Consider the following 16859-nt stretch of genomic DNA (forward strand, 5'->3'; position numbering starts at 1 on the left):
GTCCACTGAGCATCATCCCCATCCAGTTCCTGCTATTTTAAGTGTATGACCCCTCTTAGGAAGAGCTGACTATGCACAGAGACTCTGAACAGGTTCATCAGCTAAATGCTTCTCTCTCCAAGATGGTAAATAAGTGTCTGGAGTACAGCAGGTAGACAGATCTCATTTTTATTTGCAACTAGGGCCTGTATTCAGATAGGCATCATGGAAGGTATCCACTACACCAGGGCAGAAGGAGGGAGGGGATAAAGTCTGGAAAAGCCTGCAGTAGCTTTCCCTCTGTGCAGAATAAAGATGTTTATTCCTCTGGACAGTGAAAGTTTTAACCTTGTGGAGGAACTTCCCATCTCATTTTTCCCAACTCAGTAGAGACTATTCTGTCTCTGATCTTTTGCTATGGTGCTGTTGAATGTCCTCTTCCACAAAATCCCCATGCATAGTGGACTCTCCCCTGAGCTTCTCTGTGTAGCCTTTCCCTTTTTGTGTCTGTAATCACACATCTTAGCACTGAGGCTGTACCCTCCTTCACCATTGCTCAATGCTTATTGCCCTAACTCAAGTGCTCAGTGCTGCTGGCAGGGCTGAAGGAGGCCACTTGCCCACAATATAGCTTTTCTAATCTGTTTTATGATCTCAAAGTTCTTCCAAAAGGTAGGTCAGGACAATTACCCCCTAGAAGGTCAGGAGCAAAGCCAATTTATAACAAAATGTGGGGAAACTGAAATAGAAGGTGAGGTGGCACTCACACTTACATGTGGACGTGGACATGGTTTAGTGATGAACTTGGCTGTATTAGGTTTATGGTTGGACTTGATGATCTTAAAAGTCTTTTCCAACCTAAATAATTCTATGTAGTACAATGAAACATTCTCCAAATATTCTTGTTGAAACTATGTATAGAGATTAAAAAGTGAGTCAGCCTAGAAGACATACTGCCTCTTTCTTCTCTGACGTTGGGAAGTCAGCAATTTACGTTAGCTTTTAGCTTCCTTCCAGGTGAATTTAAAACTCATTCTGTATTTACTGAGGAAGGCCAGAAGAATCAATAAAGGCCTTGGCTTTCTGGAGGTGATCATCTCACCAATCATTTCTGTCTCTGTTCTGCACTAAGGGCTTAGATAAGAAGGTTTTGTTTTTGTATTCTTTCTCCTTAACGGACAGGTTTCTTAATTAGGATGGGGGGAAAATGACTGCAATTTTGCTGTGGCAAATTAAAACCAAAATGAGGTAGCAAAGAGCAGGGTCTGGAGGGGAGGGGGGCAATCAGAGACAGCTATTGATTTTGAAATGATGGAGGAGCCAAAGGAGAGCACACAGCCTGGAAAGGAGACTCATCTTTCAAAGCACTGTTCTTGCTTAAAAACAATCAGTCCAGGCAGAGGTGTTGGTTGTTGCCAAAACTTCAGAGTTAGCTTTGTTTTCAGACAGAATTTAAATTTTGGAAAGACTTTCTGGTTCGTAAGGGGATGGCTCCTTAGACAAATCTTGAGATTGTGGAGCTAGGAATCATGGGATGGAGCTAAACAAAAGTAAACCTGAGTGGAGCATTGAGAAATTCTTAGCAGTAGTGGTAACAAAAAAATGTTTGGCAATAGTTTCTTCCAAGGATGAGGAAAAAGTGTCACTGCTCACAGCCTAGGTAGGCAGAGAAAAAGGAACAAACATACACTGAATATGGGACAAGCACCGAGATCTAACACCCTTCTCACTCCCAGTTGTGGCATAGCACATCCCATCTTTTCTAGAACAGAAAGAATTGATCTGACGTAGTCTTACCTTGTCCCATTGGCTGAGATCAAGCTTAGGTACAATTTTCTGCCACTCCAGTCAGCACACTTTCATATACACCGGCATTTTCCCCCTTGGCTTTCCAGACAGCATTCCTCTAAGATGAATGTCAGATGTTAGTCTGACCTTTTGTCAAATATAGCCAGCACCTGGAAAGACTGTCAAAGAACAGCACCAATCTTGTAATGACTTGTTTGAGTTTGTTGGCTCGTTCTCATTGCTATGATGAAATGTGACTTTGCAGAAGTGCTGATTGTCAGGTGTCTATGACACGGGGTCAGGAAGATTTTAGCCACACTACTGCAAATAATCTGAAGACATTCTAAACCCAGCTGAATGCTGTGCACAAAAAAGCCCCTTTTCAAGCCCACACAGCTGAAAACATGCCACAGGTCCTTTTAAAGCAAGGGGTTTGTTCCACCATATAGGAGACCTGTCTTCTATTCTTCACACTGACATTGCTCCATCAAATCCTCATCACAACTCTGGTGACAAAGTAGTATCTCTTTCAGTCCCCATAGGACCGGCAGTTTGTAGGACATAGCGTGTCCTTGTCCATTTTTCCCCCTCACTCTTCCTCTTGTCTCCAAGCAGTGCTAGAACAAGTACAACAAAAATCTGTCCTTTCCCTGCTGCCTCCTTCCTCTTTTTAGCTCAGATGCTGCCCTTCACCTGTTCCCTGCCTGAATCCCAACTGTAGGTAACACATGTAATTAGCTGGCAGAGAGAACTCTTCATCCCCTTCCAACGCCCTATCCTCACTTGTCAACAATAGAAGCACAGCTCTCCAAAAACTGTTTCTGTGGCTGCTCCTGCCATTGACAGCTGCTGCTGGATGTCAAACATGAGTGTAGGGATATGATCTGCTCCAAGCCCTTCCTGGCCCAGTGCTATGATTGTGCTCCAAGACAGATCTAAGCTTGGCACACTGTTTTGATGCTTCAGCATTTACCTGGGCTGAAAGTGGAACCAGTCTGCATACATCTCCTGGCTTATTACTACCCTTGTCTAATCCACTAGCACTTCTTCCCATCTCCTAGGACAAAATGATAAGGGAGAAATTAAAGGAAAGAAGGATCCCAAGTGAGCAAGCATAAAGAAGTGAAGATATGGCATGCTCTTTCTGATCCCAGTGGCCTACTCGCCCTCCGCTGTAGCTGCAAGCATCACTGCACACTGTTCTGGAACAGCAGAGGCTGCTCAATGCTGAAGACTGCAATCCCTGGCTCCACAGATCTTTAATACTTCCTTTCCCTGGAATTCACACAAGAAATGCTGTTTTTTCAGGTGACGTGGAACCCACTGAGAAACCATGGGTCCCATCTGGAAAGTAAGTGTGCAGGTACTCAGTGTTTGATTCAGTGAATATTATTTTCTGCAGCAGAAAAGTGGGAGAGAGAGAAACATTAGTCACATACTTGCTTAATTGAGATCTAATAGCCAAGGTCAATGCTGAGCCAAGAATAGATAGCAGAAGCCTCCTGTGATGCATTTTTTTGATGAGATGTTCATAGCACACAGACTGATCTATTATCCAGTTTTCACTATGAAAAATTTAACTATCTCCTGGAATATGCTCAAATCTATTTTGCATCATTTCCTTCCTTTTTCATTTAAAAATATCTTTCCAGTGAGACCTCATGACCGTGCAAATTAACAAATCTCTGCTGTGTGGAGAGATTGCTTCACCTCCACTGAAGTGCAGCTATTTATTCTTTTGCCAGCCTTCTACAAGATGACAGTACCTGTTTGTCAGTGTCTAGCATGCTTTTCTGTGCTTTAAACAAAAACCCTTAAAGGGAAAATATGAGTACTCAAGGGAAGATGCTGCAATGGGCACATCAGTGAGGAGAAGCAGTGGACCTTTGCCTCGAGCTGTGTTCTGCATGTCTGCAATGTTTCAGTGCAGCAGAAGTGACATGATGACCTACCTGCTGGTCTACAGCACCTCCCTGGTCTCCTGTGGCACTTCAGCCTACAGGACCAGCATGACCACCTACTTGGTTTGTTGTTTCTAGCTTTTGCATATGGGTCTGTGCAGGATGCACCAGTGGTCCTCCCCAAACCAAGCATTTTCAAACACTTCAGGCCACAAAGCCTTTCCTCCTCCAAGTTTTCCCCACAGACCAGAAAGCAACCATCTCCCCAATCCTTTAACTGAGAGCACAGGAGAGATATGATTTATATGGCCTCACAGACCACAGAGCACTAAACCTAAAGAGCTGACGAAAGAAATAAGGCCTCTGAAGATGAAAGGACTAAGGTCTCTGAAGGTGAAAGGAGTAAGGTCTCCGAGGAATGCACCTTAGGTCTTGTGGTACCTGAAAGATGCAGCTGTACTTTCTTTGCCAGGGGCTATAGCACAGGACATGATCTGATCCAACTGAGTAAGAACAGAAAACATAATCCATGTGAGCACTAATAGCAAGTGTGAATACACTAGGTGCACGGAGGCTTTATGTTCTGGTGCATATTTGCTTTCTGTCTATCCATGGGGTCTTGCAGTATCTATCGCTGGTGAGCTCCAAGCTGCTGGTGGTGCTAGGTTTGAAGTTGTTTACTGTGATGCTCCCTAGAGCACCTCTCTTGCAGCATGGGTGCAAGGTCCTCCAACAAGGCATCTCTCTGCTCACGCACAGCAGGTGCCTCAGAACTGGCAACTGGCTCAGACTTCACTGCTCCTGAGGACACTGCGTGGACCTACACTGCAAGAACCATAATGTATCACAGTAATTGAAACCACAGCCCTGCTGTCTTTGCACTGCAGCGGCCACCAGCGTAGGAGGTACCCAGACAGTGGCCCCCTTCTGCTGAAAGAGTGTGCTGAAACCACCTCCATATGCCAGTGTCTACCACTCTCCCAGTCTGGAGAGGAGGCAGCGTGGTCCTCACCAATTGTCAAAAGAGGGAGAGTGAGTTTGGGGTTTTTAGAACAACACACAGACATTATTGCCTGGGAGCCTGGCATCTGGCAGGGAGAGACCGTGGTCGCCATGGTAATTCTTCGCCTCATTTAACTGCAAAGTAACCTCTTGTGTCATTACATGCAGCCATTCCCAGCACATCTGCCCTGCCAACAGCACAGGCAGCACACCGCCCGTGTATCCACAGTCACAGCAACCCCCTGCCGGCAGCCCAAACACATAACACATCCCCTGCTGTGCAACACCCTTGCCCACGTATGACACACTATGTGTGTGCTGAGCAATACACATTCCCTCAGCTCTTTCCCACTCATATCACCTGTGCCTCTAGATAACCAGCCAGGCTTACAGTCCCTGCTCCTACAAATACAGGTCCCTCTGCTGCACAGGCATAAAATGCTCTATAAGCACAAGATCAACACGTGCTCAGCCAGGTGCCAAAAGACACACCCACACTGTCTCCCCCAGCCTTGCCACAGCACCTGCCTACAGCTCTTGTACAGTTTATTCTTGGATGCATTTTGTTTTCATGCTGTGGCATGAACAAGGAATAAATTCAGCTCTGTCTCATTCATTTTCCTCTGTTTCTACCTCTGAGGAAAAAATGTCCCCAAGAAGCAGATCTATAAGGAGAAGACTGTGTGCCTCTCTGCAGTGCCAACTCATGGGAAGCTCGTGGTCAGGTCATTCAGTGTTCCTGACAGGAACCTGCTGCTCACATTTCTTGGCAGGTAAACTATAGGAAATCAATCTCAACTCCGTTTCTCCTCAAAGCAACCAGTAGATCCCTGCAGGAGGGCTCAGTTCCCTACAGATAGCAGGGAAACAGAAGTCCAGAACAGCAGTGACTGATTTTATAGCATAGCAGGAGCATGGTAGATAGGAGCCATGAGCTGAGTCCCTAACTCCTCTGCCACAAAACAGCCAGGTATCACCCCATATAAAAAGATGAAACTCCGCTCCCACTTACACCATCAGACACAGCCTGGGGACACCTCTCAAGCTACCGCTGGCACATCAGGTTCCCTCAGCTCTTCCAGCAGGTGCTGGTATGATTAGAGCTTGGGCAGTGTTACTAGGGAGGGCACAGACCTGCCCTCAGCCAGGCCAGGTGGCAAGTAGAAACTCCTCAGCCATACGTACATGACAGCTCCAGCTAACAGGGCCCACGGGAACCAGCAGGCATAGACTTGGTGGAGCCTCAGGTTCCCATATTGCATGGCGCAAGTGTCCTTTTCTGCCTTGTGCCGTGCTGAGTTTTAACAAGCACATAGCAAAGGCAGTCAGGGATGGCCCATATTATGAGGGTGACCATCACCTGAGTCTGGCGGGGTTGCTAACAACCAAGTCGCACTTGTTACTGCTATATAGCTTGTGTGCTTTATTCATGTGGCCTACAAAATGCTCTGAGAAGTGCTTCAGGCAAAAAGTCTCCTTTAGAGAGCTGACAGGGATGCCTGCCCATATCCTTTTGGACCCACCCTCCTCTTTAAAAATCTTTCAAGCTCATCTTGCTGACTTCAGCTCTCTTTCTCTTGAGGTCCCCTACCTCTCCTAAAATCACCTCAACATCAGCAACCTCAAGGCTGAATGCCCTAATCTGAGTCTGACCCAGCTAACACAACCAGTGATCTGATATACATATGAAATTTGTATACCATATGAAACAAAATTTCCCCACCTGGCTGCCCAGCATCTCTGGACAAGGCAGCCCCAGTTCTCCTAGGACTGGTCGAGGTTGCACATCTCATCCTCCTCCATCTCCAGAAGCGACAGGCACCTGCATATGGCAATTCACCTTCCCACACCCTGCTCCCCTCTCTCCCCATCCCCATCATCACTACCTGCACGCCTGGCTGTGGCTGAGCTAAGGTGCCTCCGGAGGTACAGGCCCTGCTTTTAGCCCTGCACAGGAGGTGGGACCCCAGCAGAGACCACGCTGCTTGCAGAGCCCACAACCAACCCAGCTGGGGTTCCTCCAGCCCGGTGAAAGACACCTAATGCCTGAGCACACACTTCCCTCTTATGGCCATGCCCGATACAGCAGCCACTCGGGCCTGCAGCGTCTTCACTGGAGATGTGATTTTGCTGTGAATATTGGCATTTCCCATAGTTGCCTCTTACACTTATCGGGCACAGACATGTCTCCCCTGCACTTGGGGAGGCAAGAACAGAGCCAGCTTGCCACCCTGTTTGACTGATGCTGATCAACACACACGCTGTGAGCAGTGTGAGTGGGAAAAAGACAACCTGAGCACTCAGTACGTGTCCTGCCTGCAGCATCACGCTGTCTCTCTGATGGAAGCCCAAGTGACCATCCCTGGTCCTGGGGCAGATTTCCCCTATGGTAGGGCACAGCCTCTAACATCTTTCCTTTCTTCAAGTTAAGCATGGCTTTTACTTACTTTGATGTTGAAGGGAAAGTTTTTAATTACCTAGTTATGGGTAAAGGATTCTGTTCAATTTCTTCCTTACCCCATTGCACTGTATGGCAAAGCCTCTCTCTCTTCTATCCAGATAATAATATCCTTGCCAAAAGGAGAGGCAGAAGCCTTCTGTTTTCCTGTACTGACATTTTCCTCTGGGCTGAGCTTCAGGTAGCTGGTTCTTTCTGTGCTCTGATCACCCCTAATACCAGATTTGTAATTCAAGAGCAATTCACTGCACAGAAAGCGTAGTTTCCCATTACATTTAATCTATGGCCACCTTCGCCCAGCCACCAAGTTAGTTCAGTTCACTGACCTGAAGGAAAACTAGTCAATTTTCCATGGGATAATTTTCTGTTGGATCAGTGAGTTGAACTGACTCATTCTGCAGGTAGAAAGCTGAGCATTAAAAAAACCTCCTTTAGCCATGTCTTTTATTTGTCTATCTCCCTTCATCAGTTATTCTAAAGAGAAGAGGCAGGAGAATGAGAACCTGCAAAACTGTGCTTGGTACCTGAAAGGGAACAAACTGCTCCTTCCTTCCTTCTCCAAGCTCGGGTTTGGTCATTACTCAGGTGCTAGAGTACTGTCCTCACCGTCTCTCTTCTTCTCTACAGTGTGCTGTCTTCCCATGTGCCACCCTTGTAATAGCATCAGTAAGGGATGAAATTAAAACTATCAACAAAGACACATTTTCAAGGGAACACTATTTTGAGTTCTGTTCTTCACACAGTACCGGGTGATAAGGAGGAACCTGTCCAGTCTCCTGCAGTACCAACAATGTTGTCAGAAGCAGCATAAGCAGAACCAGTTGTGGTCCTCCTTGAAGGCTGCTCCATAGCAGCCTGATCGCATTCTGCCGGGCTCAGTGCCCTTTACCAGAGTTTCTCGGAGCACTCTGCAGCCATTGACAAAGAGACCACGTCTGCTCTGAACCTGTTTGCCAGGGTATTGATGGGAGAAGGGTTTGGGGTCACTTCCATAGGACCAAAAGTCATAGGCCCAGATCCTCAAAAGTATTTAAGCACCTAAAAAGAAGTTAGGAATGAAAATATCATGGGGCTCTGGGTCCTAATGAGGATGCAGTTATATCAGTATTCAATGTTTTTGCTGATGTAGCTGATAGTGCTTGGAAAAGTTCTGCTCAAAAAAGAGCCCTATTCTGCTGACATAAGCTGCCTGTACACAAGGAGGGCTTCACTGGTACAACTCTGCTGCTACAGCAATATCACATGCATTTACATGTAAATTAGGGCTTTGTATATACCGCACAGATGCAGCCTTTCATTTCATCCTGGATGGGGAGGGGAGATGGAGGGTAATGGTCTCACTACTCTCATTTTATGGACTAAGAAAGCAAGCCACAAACCAAATGAACTCATTGGCTCAATATCACCCAGCATGGGTAGCAGAAAAGGCAGAGACCCTGGTCATAGGTTACCGCCACAGGACATTCTTCACTGCTAGAGACAGGGAGACAAATGAGCAAGTCATTTAATAGGAGCCCTATCATGTCAACTATGCAAGGTCAAATCCCCGATGTGATTGAGATGGAGGGGTGTCGTGGTTTAACCCCAGCCAGCAACTAAGCACCACGCAGCCGCTCACTCACTCCCCCCCATCCAGTGGGATGGGGGAGAAAATCGGGGGGAAAAAAAAGTAAAACTCCTGGGTTGAGATAAGAACAGTTTAAATACAACAGAAAAGAAGAAACTAATAATGATGATAACACTAATAAAATGACAACATTAGTAATAAAAGGATTGGAATGTACAAATGATGAGCAGGGCAATAGCTCACCACCCGCCGACCGACACCCAGCTAGTCCCCAAGCGGCGATTCCCCGCCCCCCCCACTTCCCAGTTCCTAAACTAGATGGGGCGTCCCATGGTATGGAATACACCGTTGGCCAGTTTGAGTCAGGTGCCCTGGCTGTGTCCTGTGCCAACTTCTTGTGCCCCTCCAGCTTTCTTGCTGGCTGGGCATGAGAAGCTGAAAAGTCCTTGACTATAGTCTAAACAATACTGAGCAACAACTGAAAACATCAGTGTTATCAACATTCTTTGCATACTGAACTCAAAACATAGCACTGTACCAGCTACCAGGAAGACAGTTAACTATCCCAGCTGAAACCAGGACAAGGGGCTAGTAATGAATGCACTAGGGAGCCCTGAACCTAGGGGACTGAGGCCTGTTTAGATGCACGAAGCACTATCAGAAAACAACTGAACCTGAGACCTAAAGAAAGTTTGTACTATGCTGCTTCACCACTTGCCAACCTGAGCAGCAATAGGTATGGGTGACAATGAACGTCCATGGAGGATGGACATGAAAGCTGAAGCAGTATGGGTGATTAACAGCATATCACAGGAACCAAATATGAGCTCAGAAGCTACTGAGATTACCTTGCTTCCAACCACTGCTGCCCAAGTAAATCAGTGTACATCAGGTACACTGAATGTACCTCCATTCTGCCACCACTTCTGTATCTTGACCACAGACTCTGCCAGGCCGTATTTCCATTTACAAAAGCCAACATAAGCCAAGAATGATAACTGACCCCATCTCAGCCATTCATTCCCAAACCTGCGTCTCTTGCTCTATTACACCACGTATCTGACACAGATATAAGGTGAATTACATGGTAGGACCAATCTCATCATTTTTGCTAGGAAAGTTTTTAACCCATATCAGCTTCTCTCAGTGGCAAGTACAAGGGTTCCTGGAGCTACAGCCTTTGTTGGTCCTACAGTGCCAGTAAGTCACCTGAGAAGACACATCACCACACAGTTCTGCTGTGATGACATAAAGAAAGATCCAAAATGCAGGCTCCACAAAAAGCAGGTGTTGCCATGGGCTGGGTGAAACATAGTGAAAGTGGGTAGATGTTACTGCTGGCCTTAAGTTAGCTGTAAGATAACAGTCTAGCTCCATTGCAGAGAAACAGCAATCTCCATTCCAAAACATTGCACGTCACTGCCCAAAGTAGAGGCAAACATCCAGAAATTTGAACTGGGGGGTGGAGGGAATGGGGACAGACAGGGACCTGAGTTTCTGAGTAGTTATGCACAGGAGTCTTGAAGACAGGGGACATGATGAAAAGAGGATAAAGCATAGAGAAGGCAACACCAAACAAAGCTAGGCCAATCTTGGAAGTAAGCCCTGACTGAAACCTAGGGAAAAACAGCTCTTCAGTACTGGCTGAGAGAAGGATGGAGACATGAGCAAGGAAATGGTGACCTGCTGCTTGATTCCTTCATACCATTGGAAACATAATCCTATACATATTTTGTAACTTTAAAAAAAAAAGGTAAATACCGTTATCTACTTCTCTCCTAACCAAAGGATTAAACTTTTGGCTAGCTCTATGTATCAAAAGCAATAACAGCTGCAGGGGGTTAAGTCAGTCTGTCATTAAACCTCTCTGCCACACTGGATTCCCTCCCATGCCCTGTTCTGCTGGCCAACACCCTGATCCTACACATATCATCCTACCCCCTTACACCTCTCTTTTCTTGCGGCTCATTAGAGCCATATTAATACACATCTTTCAGCCCCTGGTATATCGTCTCAGGCCTCTTGCATCTCCGATCACAAACCTCCCATCCTGACTCCTTTGCCATTTCACCACAAAGATGTTATGCAAGCCTGACTGTTTTCTCCAGGCAAACACAGTGAACAGCAAACAGTTCATGACGTTTACAAATTCTGGCCCAAATCAGTGCCCAGAGATAGGTTCAGTCAAGGCTTCATTTCAAAAAATTGGAGAAAGTCTGAACAGTCCTTTTACCTTTGTATATCTTTAGAGGTTAAATATTTCCAGAATAATATTATTCTCTGAGCCAGTGAAACAGAAGCTGTGGTGAGCCTAGAATTTTAGCATTCCCAGCAGAAAATGTTAAGGACAGGGAGGTTCTCCTCTGGAGCAGAATCATAATTCTCAGCTTAGGTAAATTTAAACCAACTCCATTGATTAGAAAGATGTACCTGCCTCCCCCTGCCTCGCCCAGAAGGAAGCAATCTGCTGCGGGCATTCACAGTTTATCTACTTATCAAGATATGCTGAGGGCAAATGATGGTCATTCCTACACCAGGCTAGCCAACCTTCCAAGCATCACTCCCTCCTATGAACTATGCCAAGGCCTCTCCAGCTTTCCATGAAGTTTAGCTAGGGGCTTGACAAATTCTCCCAGGGCACCCTGATAGCTACCTGCTTTCTTCAAGGCTATGAGGTCCCCAGAGAGCTTTCCACACTTCTGCTAATTCTTCTCCTATGCTTCAAGCAGGCATTCTGCCATTCAGACCCAAGCTAAAGACCCAGGTTCACTGCTCCCCTGGAGTCATTTCCCAGCACAGTCCATGCAGTTTCAGTGCTAGGTTGCTGTAACTGTGAAAGAGAAATCAAAACAATACGCACCTCACAACACTGTGTTGGTCTGCCCAAACTGCAGCCTTTTCAATTACACCTTCAGCACTCATTTTGTGCTTACTTCAGCCTGCACCTGGAGACTGAGGAAGAGGAAAGGCACCTGAAGAATGTAGACTGTTCTCTCTCAGAGCAGCCTGCCTGCTATTAACTGCCTTGAATGCAATGGCTGAGCCACTGCTTATTCTGACTTTGCACTGCAAATATAAAACTCAAAGGCTTAGGTTTATTTCTGACTACAGCCACTTGAGACCTTCCATCAAGACTCTCTGTGTGGCTGGCATCTTCAAATACGCACTTCTGTCACAGTTGTTCTCTCTGTTTGGGATGCTGGAGTGGAAAATTTTTCTGCTACATTTCTCTGTCCCAGTGGTTACCCAGTTGTTCCTTCCTGAATTTGCCCGTTTGCTGCCTCCAAATTTCACAGCTCTACTTTGTAGTCCCCAAACCTACAGATGGTTAGAAACAGTACCCATTGACTCATATCAGTGATGTAAGCTCTCTGTTGATATGAGCCTGCTGCACAGCAATCCCTGCCTGTCTGACTTGTTACTTATGGTCCACTCTTCCTTTTGACTCATTAAACTTTTTGACACAGTCCTTTGCTTCATTCAGTTGGCTGAGTAAGGCTGTTTGTTCTGCCAGCTCACAGGAATAGTATTCCTGAGACCTAAAACGAAACTTAGAACTGGAATTTGCTGTTCTCAGTTTATTTGGCTCCTCTGTTTTGCAACTGCATAGTCCAGAGGCACAAGCTGCAACCACCTGTATACACGGGTGTCTCATGTCACACGGAGCCGTATCAGAGCTGCCCGCAGGTGTGACTCCAGGTGCTCTGTGGGATGCGCTTGGTGCTGCCTGTGGCAGCAGCTGTGCCCGGGGCTGGAACCCCCATGCTGGGACTTGTCTCCATGGATGTCCTGGGCTCTTCTGTCACTGCAGCCCCATGGTGGACGTGGCCTTCCCTGCCCCCTGCGCTGATCCAGAAGGGGCCAGATGCTCCTCAAACACCAGGTTACGCTGGCTGCACGCTAAGGGCAGCATGGGTCCTGACAACACGATAAGGTCCCATATGCAGAGGAGCACTGCAGGTGCTATGTGAGTCTGCCTGGTCCTGCAAGAGTCAACTGGTGGGTCCCTTAATGTTTTTTCTTCCCGTGTTTCCAAAACCAAAACTGAAACCATTGCATTGTAAGGGTTTGTGCTAGTTGGGTTTAAGGACAGATGAAGTAACCAGTCTGCAGGTACCAACTTGTGGAAGGGGTTTGAGCTCTAATTGAACAGATAACATGGCAGTGAGATCCAGTGCCTGGCAGGTGAAGCAGCTCATACTCTCTAGAAGTAAGGCATTAGCAGGTGAAACTCCTCTGTATGCAGGTGGGCAGGGAGTGGAGGGTGCTGCCCAACATGCACCCTGTGACTGTAGGCTGGTGGACCATCTGCACCCCGTGGCACAAACTGGTCAGTATAATTCAATCTGTTCTGTTCAAAGGGAGAGGACCCAGAAGGAAAATGCCAAAAGCTGACTATGGCAACAGGTGAAAAAATCCTACAGAAAAGTTCTACAGTATGTGGTCCCCTAGTACACTTCTCTCACTTGCTCACTTATTTTCTTTTTTCATTATAATATTCGTTGATTTCCTCATAGATCACTTCAACTCTGCAAAAGTCCTCCCCTCCTTATCCAGAAAAAGGTCAGTGGCAAGAGGGGTCCCTGTGCCTCTTCCCCACCAGCACTCCTAACTGCACCTACACTGAAGCAAGTCCACTTGCACAAACACCCAAATGCTGAACACGGGTGTTCGCTGCTTTGATCACTAGGTCCCTCCTAGCAACACCACTCTCCCCCCTGCTGCTCTCCCACAGCACGAGAGAGGGGACACGGTCCATCCCATCTTAGCTGATGGCTCTGTCTCACTGCATACTGAAACCAGGTGAAGAAAGAATGCTTTTCAGGCAAGTCCATACCCGCTTTAGTGGCAGTCAAGATATGGGAGTGGCTGTAGACAGCAAGAAAAGGAACAAGGTCTCACACCCAACCTGTGCTTGTTACCCCTGAGCCTGTGTTTGCACCCCTCATTACAAAAAAGCCCTTTTGTCCAAAGGTGATCCAGAGATCTGAAGCATACTGGACACATACTGCTGCCTACAAATAGGCTGAAACCAGGCTGTGAAGCTCTCCCAAGTCTTCTTGAGGGAAGAAAACTGTCTTTCACAGAAGCTAATTCACTTCTGTTAGGAACTCCATGTCAAAGTGAATTTGCAATGAGATCCATGACAGATCTCCAAGATGTGACTATAATACAGAAAAATAACAATAGTAGCAAATCAGAAAGAAAAGGATGAGACCATTCTCTCAAATTCATCTGCTTAAGCCTATTAAATTTCCATTGTGTAAACTGTGATTTGTTCTCATTGTTTCAAGTTCCATTCTAAGAAACACCACAGCCCTTCCCTCTCAATTACGTTGGAGGAATCAAAGGTCATACTCTCCCACCTCTTCAGTACGTGATTAAACATGTTAGGCTGTTTCCTTTCTACCAATTAACACTCCTGCAACTCAGAAACCTCTGGATGCCTTTCCCTTCCCACTCCCTCACCAAGACGTATACAAGTTGTATAATAGTGCACAAATACAGATGCTTTGTGGTTTGCAGTGCACCTTTCCTCTGGTGGTGTCTGTGTGATGTTTGGTAACCCAAACTTTACTAAGATTGATAATACCTACCCTTGAACTAAAAACAGTGTTAAGTTTACCTGGTCTTTGAGTGAAGTATGTATTTCCAAACCCTGTCAGAAAATACTCAAATTCATAGCCAAACATATGATAATTTTCAAACACAGCCACAGGCAGCGTTAACAGACTGGCAACTTCAGCTGTCAGGGAAACTAGCTCAGCAAGGCAGCCAAGCATACACCTATTTTTAATCCCAAATTTAAATCCTATTGACTTAAGCTCTGCCTGGTGCTTGTCTGCAGGGTTTCCTATCAGGTCCTTCATTACTCCGGTGGACTTGAGCCAAGATAAACCTCTCCCAAGTTGATCCTAGGCAGGAAAGGGCATTACAGTAATTAACTCTGACCTCCGAAAAAGTCATTCTGGAGTTTCACCCAGGGGCTCTCCCATCAGACTGGCGAGGGATTACTTTATCTTTCACACATCCCATCACGACACAGCCCGAGGCCTGCGTGTCCTGGGGCAACCCCCCGGGTCTTGAAGGAACTGCTTCACTCATCAGCTCCCCCGATTTGGACCAGCGAGGGCAGGCGAGAGGCTCCCCGGTTACCTCATCCCACCCTGGCCCTCTCCCGGCTCCAGCGACCGGGGTGCCCCAATGGAAGGGCCGCCGGCGGTAATGGAAGCAACACCCGCCCGCGCACCCCGCGGCGCTGCCCGCTTCGCGTCAGGGAAAGCGTTTACGGACAGCCCTCACACGGCCGGCGCCCCCGCACCCACCCTGCCCGGCCTCAGGCGGGGCCGGGGCGGCCGCGCCCACAGCCACGCTGCGCCGCGCAGCCAGCCACCAGGACCGGACCGGGCCGGGCCGGGCCCGCCCCGCGGCGCGGCCGTTGGGGCCCGTCACGCACCGCCGCCTCACACCCTGCGCCGCGAGCCCGCCCCGGCGCCTGCCCACTGGCTGCCGCCTCAGCCACCGCCCTGCTCCTCCCTCCTGTCATTGGACGGACCCCGCTGTTCGCTCCTGCCCCTTCCTCCGCCCGCGCTGTGACTGGCTAGCTCATCTCCTCCTCTTCGTTCCCGCTTCCATCACTGCCAAGTGATTGGACAACATTCACCTTCTGGCTCCACCCCCTTCCGAACTTTCTGCTTTGCGATTGGGCAAGCCCCTTCCTTCCCCTAGCTTCACTCCCATCTGATTGGCATGCCGGGTTCTCACTGGACCCCGTCCCCCGGGCCCCGCCCCCCTCTCCTTGGGCTCTGCCTCCAGTCTCGCGCGCGCGCTGATGTCTCGTTGCGGAGCCTGTCCCCGAGCGTGACGTCTCCGCCGGCGATTGGGGGAAGCGGCGGGTCGCGCTTCCGGTGCGGCGCGGCGCGGCCGGGCGGGGGCGGCGGCGGCGGCCGAGCGGGCGCAGCGCAGCGCAGCGGGGCAGAGCGGAGCCGGCGGGATGGAGCGGCCCGAGCGGGCTGCGGCGGCGCTGGGTGCCCAGCCCCGCGCCAACGGCTGCAGCGGCGCGGCCCACGGCGCGCTCCGCAACGGCTACGTGCGCGGCCTGCCCGCGCCCGACACCCAGGTGTGTGCGGCGGGCGCCCTCGGCCGCCCGGGCGGGGCCGGCACCGGGGCGGGGGGTGCTGGTCGCCCGTCTCGGGGGTTGCGGCGGCGGGCAGGGCTCGTGGGGCCGGCCGCGGCCCGTCCCCGGCGCTTTCTCCCAGGCGAGCGCCGCCTCGGTGCTTCGGGGTGCTGCCGCCCCGCTGCCTCGTCCCGCTGTGCGAGCCGCCGGTGCTCCCCCGGGTGGGCTGGGGAGCCGGGGGAGCCTGCAGCCGCCCCGCACGCCGGGGCTCCGGCAAGCCGCCGAGGTGTGGTTGTTCGGGAGTTCGGCAGAACTTCGCGGGCCGACGGGGGTCGGGTTTGTGCCCTCCCCCGGCCTTCGCCTGGGGTCGGGAGGGGGCAGTGCCTCGGTCACGGGCCTGCCTCGGAGGGCTGCTGGGCCTTTGCTCGCCAGGCTGGTGAGAGACTTCCTGTGAAACGGCTGGCCCTCGAGTCATTGCTCTACCTTTACTGCAAGGCGTTTGTTAGCAGCAGAGCTTCAAACTTAAACCTCGCTGTACTGTCGTAGGTCTGTGCTTTCGAAGAAAAGATGTTAGCAGTTCTTCGCCGCTGTTTTATTGTTACAGGTGTGACACGCAGGGCTGTGGGTACAAGTAGCCTTGAGTAGGGACTTCTCTCTACAGAAGAGTTAAAGGTTGATGCAGCACTTCCCATCCGGCTGTATTAACACCCTATGACGCGAGTGTGTATTTGTGCTTTCAGATTTCCAGTTGTTTCTCTCCAAAACACTAAACTTTTGTGTTATAGTGTAAGGTACTTTATGGTCCTCATGAAGGCAATCACAGCGGTATGAAATGGGTCTTGTTCCCTTGGACGCCTAAAGCTGCTTGGGAAAAGCCTTCCTCCATTCTCATTCCTCCTGTTGCTCCTTGTTGTCACTCCTGTGCTGCCCCTTCTGGTTTTTTTCCAGTGTAGGCTTGTGCAATCACTGCATGAACCAGACTGAGAACTGATGCAGGGTAAAATGGAAGTGTTTGGGTTTTTTTTCCCTGAGTTAACTTTAACCCAG

General features: G+C 48.9%; 1 protein-coding gene across 1 annotated transcript in view; it reads left to right on the forward strand.

Annotated features, from left to right (window-relative positions):
* The first annotated feature begins 15661 nt into the window (after positions 1-15661).
* Positions 15662-16859, forward strand: part of SPTLC2 (serine palmitoyltransferase long chain base subunit 2) — a 76554-nt gene continuing 75356 nt past the window's right edge. The window contains exon 1 of the mRNA XM_049825337.1: positions 15662-15815. Coding sequence (XP_049681294.1) covers positions 15690-15815 — 126 coding nt within the window. The 5' untranslated portion in view covers positions 15662-15689. The remainder of the gene's footprint in view (positions 15816-16859) is intronic.

This window comes from Accipiter gentilis, chromosome 22 (assembly GCF_929443795.1).
Source record: "Accipiter gentilis chromosome 22, bAccGen1.1, whole genome shotgun sequence".
Taxonomy (NCBI): Eukaryota; Metazoa; Chordata; class Aves; order Accipitriformes; family Accipitridae; genus Astur; species Astur gentilis.